The sequence below is a fragment of the Corythoichthys intestinalis genome, chromosome 3 (assembly GCF_030265065.1).
Source record: "Corythoichthys intestinalis isolate RoL2023-P3 chromosome 3, ASM3026506v1, whole genome shotgun sequence".
In the NCBI taxonomy this organism is placed as follows: domain Eukaryota; kingdom Metazoa; phylum Chordata; class Actinopteri; order Syngnathiformes; family Syngnathidae; genus Corythoichthys; species Corythoichthys intestinalis.
The window spans coordinates 30,768,038-30,777,490 of NC_080397.1; the positions used below are offsets into that span (position 1 = coordinate 30,768,038).

General features: G+C 38.8%; 1 protein-coding gene across 1 annotated transcript; it reads left to right on the forward strand.

The window, feature by feature from the left end:
* Positions 1 to 127: 127 nt before the first annotated feature.
* Positions 128 to 7,912, forward strand: LOC130913408 (calcium release-activated calcium channel protein 1-like). The gene is made up of 2 exons (XM_057832014.1): positions 128 to 460; positions 4,708 to 7,912. The coding sequence occupies exons 1-2, from the start codon at positions 347 to 349 to the stop codon at positions 5,248 to 5,250; spliced, it is 657 nt and encodes a 218-aa protein (XP_057687997.1). The 5' UTR covers positions 128 to 346; the 3' UTR covers positions 5,251 to 7,912.
* The last annotated feature ends 1,541 nt before the right edge of the window (positions 7,913 to 9,453 follow it).

Consider the following 9,453-nt stretch of genomic DNA (forward strand, 5'->3'; position numbering starts at 1 on the left):
GCAATTTGCCAAATTTTGGTCACTGGTTGGGCCTGACTGCGGACACTAATGTCATTTCCACGTTTATCCGCTAGGGGCCGTTTTTTTGCAACTCTGCGCTGCATTGAATTGTGGGTACAGGAGCTCATGTTTCTTGACAGCCAGCTGTTGCAGAAAAGTTTTTGCCGTGGTTGGATAGCTCACTCTCTATTCCTCTCTCCCTTTTGTGTTCCTGGTCTTGCACTTTCTTCTGCGATACCACTCGTTTTCCTTCCGTCTTTTGTGTTACTGCTGTTATTATCACGCAAAGCAGTCTGACCGTCAACATAAAATTCTCTCTAAGAGCAAAACCTCGGAATTTTACGGAATGAGTTTGAACGAACATTCAATGCAGGCTCTGTCATGGAGAAAATTGTATTTGAGCCGGGCAAAGCTGAAGGCTACAAGTCGTACTTCAGCGCTTTTATCTGGATTCGCAATGGTAAGTTATTTGAGCGTCTCCACTTCGTGTAGACAAATATGTTTTCACCGCACAAAGACAGACGCACACGAGTGTTTTCAAGGTCTTGGGGTTGTGCAGGCCTGCTCGCAACTCAAACAAATTACCGCAATAAATAGCCCTTGTGTGAATGTACACTAATTATTTTAACTATGATTAACAACATGAAACAAAAAACGGTAGCGGAACCTACAATCGTCTAGTAACTTGGTTTCACAAACAAAGCAAAGGTAAGTAGACTATAAACAAGGGTTTTGTAGATGTAAACATAACATGGCCTCCTTTCGCACTATTTGGTTAACCCTTGAAATGTCAAGTGTCTATTTTTGGCCATTAAAAAAACTCAACCACTTAAGAGTACCGGCGTTTACAGACGTGGACGTCATATTTTGGGTTATATATGCCATTATATTAACCCTTTCAGGGACAGTGGCTACTTCAGTGGACAGTTATTTAAAAGTTGACGCTTACGACCTTTAACCTTTTATCTCACGGTTTTCCAAAATATTCCATATAGGGCCGCAGTGGGTGCAGGTTTTCGTTCCAACAAAACAAGAAAGCACCTTTTCACTAATCTGGTGGTTTACAAATGTAATCAGTTGACTGCAGTCAGGTGCTTTTAAAATTATTATTATTTATATTAAAAAAAGTTTATAAATTAATACACTGTTTATAAATGCTAAATTTTACCTTGGAATTCCTGCAAAGACTCCCCCCCCCCCCCACTTATACCAAATGGACCATGAAAAAGAGGGAATAATTTCTACCTTTGTTCTGGCTGTGAATTGCTGGATTTATTTTCTTGGATGAAAAAGTTTCAATTAAAAGATGTATTTTAAAAAAAGCTAAATCTTAATAAATTAAAATAAAACAAACACTGTAACACTCTAAAGTATTTTTTTCTTATGATTTAACTCATTTCATGTGAATGAATACTGTATGTGTGGTTATATCACACATATTCATTCACATGCCAATGATAGTGATACACGACCAATTCATATAAATTGGGAGGACGAGCCTTGAACGCTCATCTTTTAGTGCCGTTGACGGTGCTAAACGTCCACTCCATTTTGGCTGGGAGTGGATGTCTAGCGCCGTCAGTGGCAGCCAAGGAGGTAAATGATTGCCCTGTAAAGGTTTAAAGTGCCTGCGACAGAATAAAAATATCTTAAATAGCATTATTATGTAAATTAGAATCATATTTTGAGACGATTCGACTATATACAAGAATTTGGCAAAGAGAAAAATTAGTCTTTTAATCTGATGTTTAGCCCTGCCTGTCACTATAGCGTCCCCAGCTTGAGGATGATATCGGCAGGGTCATGATTTCATCTGATTTAGAATTCAGCCCATTGAGGAGGAATTATTCAAAATGAGGAAAATGCGACGAAGAGAGCAGCAAAAGGTCATTGTTTCAATCTCTCTACTCCATTATTTTTACAGGATATTCTTTTGATCTAAGTATTTTTCCCCAATTGCTAAATAAATGGTATGGCCATGACAAATAACAGTCTTGTGGTAAATGGAATATGAAATATTCAAACTGCGACATGGCAAAATTACTCAATAATGGTCAAAACTATCAACTTCTTGCACATCCCGAACAATATTTTATGCCAACGGAGTTAGTCACGCTTTTGTCATTTCCCTGCCCCGTCTTCGGAGAGCGTTAACAAACCAGGAGGCATAACTGCGAGCCGACATGCTAACCCGAACTGAGCCGCGTTTCAAAGTCTTATTCTGGCCCTTCGAAGCAAAAAATCACACAAAACTACCCCGGATCATATCACATGGTGGCGGGGTTGCCGATTGCCTTCACTGATCGGCGACTCCCCCGGCGGTGAGCAAGTCATAGCCCATCAATCCCTTGCTGTGGGCAGGAGAGCTCGTTTGCCGGAGAAGCGGCTGGAGAATGACCGCCGGACAAACCGGCTGATGTCAGAGGAGCGTGTAACTGCCTGAGCCCAACCCGAAGATAGTGGTCTATTGTCGGGCACACGAAGAGGGCAGAGGGGGCTGAAAGTCTGAAAGATACGGAGAACCATGAGCATAAGCCGAGTATAGCGCTCTCCCGGCGGGCACGCGAAGACGACAGAATGTGGTCGTCGGCCAAGTGGCATTCTCGCTGGACAAGGAGCATTGTCAGCCACAAAATGCAAGCCACCTCCATATTAAAACGTGTGCCATGATCCCAGTATTTGACATAATACAAAACAGGATGTTTACTTACTTCCTCGTAAGTCCAATGGTCCCACAGTTGTTTTGGCCAATCTCGGGGTGGGGGTTTTTGAAACCCAAAAAGGCTCACGCGCCTCTCCCTGATGCAGCAACAAAACCCTGCAGCACATTTGGCTGGTGTGATGCGAAAAATAAAGGAATTAATCCGCAAAATCAGCTGAATCTGCAGTCCATCTGCATGCTATAAAGCAATTCTTTATTGTAAGATCCTAACCCGGGTGACGTCACATTCGCATTCCTCCTCAAAACAAAAAGTTATTAATTTTCATGGCGCGGGATTAAAAAAATTCAATATATAAATCGATCGCTTCCACACACATCCAAGCGGTCCATTTCATTCAGGAGCATAAAATACAGCATGAAATAAACATGCTTTTTGCTGTCATAGGCACTTTAATGTCGAAGGAAAGAGAATGTGATAGTTTTTTGGAGATATAAAAGTTTCCGAGTTACTTCCAGATTTCCACTCGCGGCTTCCGTTTTCCACGTTCTCTAACCAAAACAACCATGGCGCTGGAGTGGCATCACTCATCAAAATCCCTCAAAAAAGACCATTTGGAAATATTGCACCCATCTGCCATCATCACTACATGGTAGGACAACATGTTCATGATGGAACCAAGCCCGTGCAACCACAAGGACCGGGTGTTTATGCAGCCACGTTGCCGCTGTGATATGGAAGGCCGCTGTGTAATGGAAGGTATGTTCTTTCTATCCCTGCATTTTCATGTGTCCAGTGCTCCAAAAATACTAAAGCTAAAATATTGCGCATGAAACGACTTGTTGTCGTTGAGTATTGTTATTACGATGATGTTTGTAATTATGGTGACGTTTTTTAATATTATTTACTACAACTACTATACTGCTGTGGCTGCAACACATGCTATATGCTGCTAGCCTGTTGCTAATCAGTATGTGTATGCGGATGGCTCAATTATTTTCAGTTTGACTACAATTCTGTGTTTTGCATCACAGCTAAGATATCATTAGCTTTGCTAAATATACAGCGATAAAGAAACACTAATCTATTACAGGTCATACATGGGCTTCTTACCTTAAATGCATAAATGCAAGTGTTACAACTTTTTGTTCGTATGTGTACAGGTGGAAAATGCTGTTAGGCTAGGGAAGACAACTAGATTTACCTCACAACAACACTTACTGTACGTTGATGGACATATATCAAGACTACGTGCATTCTACTTTCATGATGGAAGGCTCAACTTACGCTCCACCTTTGTTAATATTTTTCTAATTTTAATTTGTGATTTATTGACCTGTTTTGCACATTCACCAATCATTTTGAATAAAACAAGAAATGGAATCATGTTGTCTAAAAGTTTTATTGCGATCAGTATCTGCGAAAAGAAAGAATGACGTACTATTTGTGTTTATATGTACATCTGTGATGAGCTCATAATACCATAACCATAATCTAACAAGGTGAAAAATACCTTGTAGTGTTTCATTGTAACAACAAAATCTCCGTCAGCCCTTCTACATTCTGCAACTGTAATATTTGTCATTTTGCTTCATTTTGGTCACTCGTGTGGCCGGTGTATCAATCTTCTCCTCATGTTAGCACAGGCTGTAAAGATGGTTAGAATTTTGTCCATGAACGATCAACGAAGTGATAAGAACAAACGCACAGCACAGAAAGTCTCAGTCAGAGCCTCATCTACGTCGCGCAGAATCCATTTTTGGAGATTCCGTGGGTTCCTTTGGTTTGGTTTACTTCAACTGCACTTCATGTTGTTCTGTCTAAACCGGAAGTCGGTAGCACAAAATGTCAAAGATGACGCCGCCCATGTTTCGCTCAGGAAACATGTCTATACATTCACTGAATGAATGTTCATTCAGTTGGAAGTTGATGATGAAGAAAGCGCAAGCATGCGCATTTGTGTACTTATGTCATTCAGAAATGTTCTCTCATATTAAGCTTACAGTGGATATAATAGATAATCAAAACCCCCCTTTTTTTTTTACAGGTTGCCATGGTGGAGGTACAGCTGGAAAGGGATATCACATATCCTCCAGGTTTGCTGATAGCTTTCAGTGCTTGCACTACAGTGCTAGTCGCAGTACATCTCTTTGCACTTATGATTAGTACCTGCATCCTTCCTAATCTCGAGGCAGTCAGCAATGTTCACAATCTCAACTCTGTGAACGAGTCTCCCCACGAGCGCATGCACCGCCACATTGAACTGGCTTGGGCTTTTTCCACTGTCATCGGCACCCTCCTCTTCCTCACAGAAGTGATGCTTCTCTGCTGGGTCAAGTTTTTACCTCTGAAGAGCAAGACTAAAAACGACACCATAAGCTCTGGCCAAGCTGCAGCGATCGCGTCCACTTGTATAATGGTACCTTTTGGCTTGGTTTTTATTGTGTTTGCCGTTCACTTTTACCGCACACTTGTCAGTCACAAAACAGACCGGCAGATCCGAGAGCTGGAGCAAGTTATTCGGTTGCAGAACCAACTGGACCACAGGACGGAAAATGATGACCTGAAGACTGTTGACCATTTTGCTTAAATGATTTGCTTGCTTGAAGAGCTGTGGACTTTTAGCAGTGCTTTTGTTGTGATGTTTTTTTAGATGTTGCTTTATATACAGTCATTTTCATATCTCAAGAACTGAGGGGTTAGTGATTTCCTTTTTAAAGTTCTTCTGCATATTACTACAGGCATGAGTCATGCTGCATTAGTTATGTAGCTTTGAATCTGCCATATCGGTTAACGGTATGTATCCAAAACTTGATTAGGAATTAAGTCATTATAGTCAACATAATACATTTTTAAATGAAGGAAACGTCAACGTGAATGCTCTTGTTGGGCTGCCTATGTTCACAAAAGATCAGAGCCAAAAGAACTGTTTAAAACAAATATTTGTATTAACGTTATTACACGTATTAAAACCACTTAGTCACAAAGTTTAACAGATATTGGTGGTAGAAGAGGAAAGAATACTTCAAATGATGACGGCTGTTTTAGTTTTACAGTAGTTGACCTCACTGGAGCGGTCTTATACTGCATGTGCTTGCATTATGCATGTAAGTCACATCATTTTACTGTATAAATACAGTAATGTTGAGATATTGGTACGTGGTTGTACATCTCATGCTTGGGTGGAATTATTTTTGTATTCAGGTATCTCAGTTGTTATTACAGATGATTGTTACTTTGAATCATATTGCAAGCACAATTTTAAAAATTATTGTAAGATGAAAAAATGTGCAGTTACAGTTCGTGCAAAGTTATTTACCTTGACGTTCAATATAATGTATAACATTGAAATGTTTCTCATATTAATATGGACTTTGCTGATGTACGATTCAACTACAAGGAAGTATAGTACACTTATACTATTTTCAAAGTTCTTAGCATGGCTGAAATGCGAAAACATTAAACCAAAAACAAAATACACATGGTTGAGTAATAGTCTAATCATAGTCAAAATTAAGAAATTTGCTCTTTTGTGTTATGAGGAATGTTTATAAGCATACTTTTAAGGGGCTTGTGCTATTCAGTGATAAACATGGCCAGAAAAATTGTCAGCACTTAAAAAAAATAATTGATCGGAATGCCACTGGCAACATTTATGCTGTTTATTTGATGGTATTGAGAAAAAATCTATTTTTTTTCCACCTAGTGGAGGTTATGCATGCTTTGAGGATGTGTGTTAGCTGGTATTTTATGTGTTTTAGCATACCCACATGAGGCAAATTTTAATTAACATATGGTATTCATTAGTCTTTTGGAGTATGGTGAATTATGTTACTGTGTTTTTCTTGTTTTATTTTCTGTGGGCACAATGCCTTTGGTTATGCTGAATTGAAACATGCAATACAAACATGCAGGTATGCAAATATGAATACCACTTACTGGGTCATGTGACGGTCTTGGGCAATGAGCCTCTCAGCCCACCTATTGTGCATTGTTTAGGATAGATTATTGCACTGTGCCTTAGGTTGAGTTTTGTGCTTTATTTATTCCAACGGACTGTGGTTGTATATACAAAGGTTCCATGAATATATTTTATCGTATGATGACATTGCCGCATATCTGGTGAGCCGTACCAGAGTTTTTTTTTTTTTTGGCATTTTCAAAATAAAACACAATTTGTGTATTACTTAACCACATTTGACCCAACTCATTATACTCCCAATAATTCTGTACATGGTGTTATCATTCAAGAACATGAGTATGGCTGCAGAATTATTTTTATTTCTTCTGCAAACATTCATTATAGCCTTGTAGATTATCATGATAACCTTTTGGAACGGACCAAATCGCACTCATGAAAGTTCCATTCTGTGGATCAGCTGTTCCATGTTGAGTTAACTTTTTTTGGTGGGACAATGACATTAAAATAACTGCACCTCAGAAGCCTACATCTTGAACGACTTGAGACCTGAAATTTGGTGTGTTGGTCAAACAAAAACAATTTTAATATCTTCTTGATGGGTGAATTGCTGTTGTGTTAACTTGAGATTCTTCCTGGCTTGTGTTTTGACAAAAGACATGTAGACATGTTGAAGTGGCTGCTTGTCTGGCTAGTGTATATTATGTAACAACTCAGATCAGAGACAAGTAGAAAGCGTTACCTTCTTCAGACACACTGTAGATCTGAGTTCTGTCTACTTCAGTTCACTGTCTTCCACTGCAGAAGACCATATTTGGTGGTGGTGGTGGAAACAGGCTTCAGCATCTCTTAATGAGCTTATCAGCTAGTTGGAAAAAAAACCTCAACAAATTATTCCTTTACTAGATGGATATGCTGTATTTACATGTTTACATTAATTATTTTAGTCTATACATGCATAATAATCAATTAATAAACGCAATAATGCTTTAGTCCCGAGTTTCTTCCCTCATAACCTGGCCAAAAAGTGCATGGGAAATCATACAATGTCACTTCATTACTCCAGACACACCTTTAAAAAAAGGGTTTAAAATGTTCAAACAATTAAACTATCTAAAATTCAAACGGAAAAATATACCTGTATAACCGAACCTTGTTATAACTAAATAATGTCGTAGTCCTTGTATAACAGTTATATGGTAAATTTAATAGAGCCGGATTTCACACTGTGTAAGTCGGCTGGTAAGTAAATTGAATGGGAATAAACATTATTTCAGTTGTTGTAATTTTTGTGGCATTTTTTTGGTAATATACTGTGACATTTCTTTCCTTTTTGATTGAAAAATTGTTATGAAACACTTATTACCAGAGCACACCTTAAGTGATTATAACGTATGTTATCGGACAAGCACAAATAACACACACACAAATAGCACATCAGTTTCAAACAATATAGAGAAAACGAAAACAAATAATAAAATGTTATTTGTAATTTACCCCCTTTCATGCACAAATTATTTCTCCTCCATTATTACTACAATTATCCCCACCACTCATTTAACTCATTGTCTGCCAGTGATGACGCCATAAACGTCCAATACATTTTGACTGGGATGGGCGGATGAAGGAAAGATGAGCACTCACGGCTGGTGCTCCCAGGTAAATGCATTGGACGTTTATTGCCGTCAATGGAATGCATTTAGTTAAAGAAACACTAGGTAACTTTTCAGTTTTGGGAATTTTAGCGACGCAGGTGGACAAAAGCGGTAGTGTTTTGCCTTGAAGAAGACTGCGTTTCTCATGATGACCAGCGCACAGTGTCGTAAAATCCTGATCTACCAGTCGCCTGCATATGGATTAAACGACATTTCTGTTTGCAGCAGCTGTGTGAAGGATGAATAGTAATGAAGTAGTGAATCCAATTATTGCCAAACAATAGCATATGACGATTTTGAAAATAGAAATGTTTGATTTTTTTACTGTATTCCCTCACTGGTCCTCCGACTCCAACATGGGGTGATGTATGCCGGAATGACGTCAGCACATTTGTAGTTTTTTTTGTGTGTGTGTGTGTTCTTGCCACCCTCCTCAAAGTTAATTAGTGCCGGTGAAAGTGATACAGACCCCCTGAAGATAGAACAGAGGTGTCATTCAGCTAGTTGTCAGTCGACATCACAAATGCTATGAAAATATTTTATAAAAGTTGAAAAATTACTTAGTGTTGCTTTAAATACTATTTTTAAAATATACTACTTTAGAGGGTAACCTGAGGCCGTAATTAAAATGTATTTTTGTTGTTGTTGTAATTACAGTAATTTCATTTGAATGATTTATTTTAAATATATGCCAAATTAAAGAAAATAAGAATCAATTTAGGATTCAGACAAAACCAATGAGCCACTTCAGATACTAACAACATAGCTACGACAATAATAATAATAACAGAATTCACCCAGTATGCCCAAAAGCGAGTAGGATGAAGCATAAGCTTAAAACCTACTAAGCCTCAGCTTTGGTTCCAGTGTGCTCCTCCGCCAGGACTATTTTACGCTTGGCGGATGGATCTGTAAACCAACTTGGCAACGTACGCAGTCGACACCTGGCGGAAAAAAACACACAAATCCAGCACATAAATGTTGGTCCACTTAAGGATATACAATGTCGGAATAGGTAAGTTTTTTTTTTTTTTTTTTTTTAAAGGTAAGCTTTTCTCTTTCATTTCAAGCGGTACTTGTGTGAAGAGAGCTTACAGGTGATGCTGTCTGCATCACCGCTTCACCTGTTGGGGCGTGTAGCTCTCCATCGCGAAAACAGTCCATATGCAAATAGCAACCCCGGGGTTTTATCTCACTTTTGCAGGTGAGAAAGAATGTA

Coding starts and splice junctions, on each gene's coding strand:
- LOC130913408 (XM_057832014.1), top strand. CDS start 347: ATGAGTTTGAACGAACATTCAATGCAGGCTCTGTCATGGAGAAAATTG. Junction 461..4,707: donor TTTTATCTGGATTCGCAATG/GTAAGTTATTTG, acceptor TTTTTTTTACAG/GTTGCCATGGTGGAGGTACA.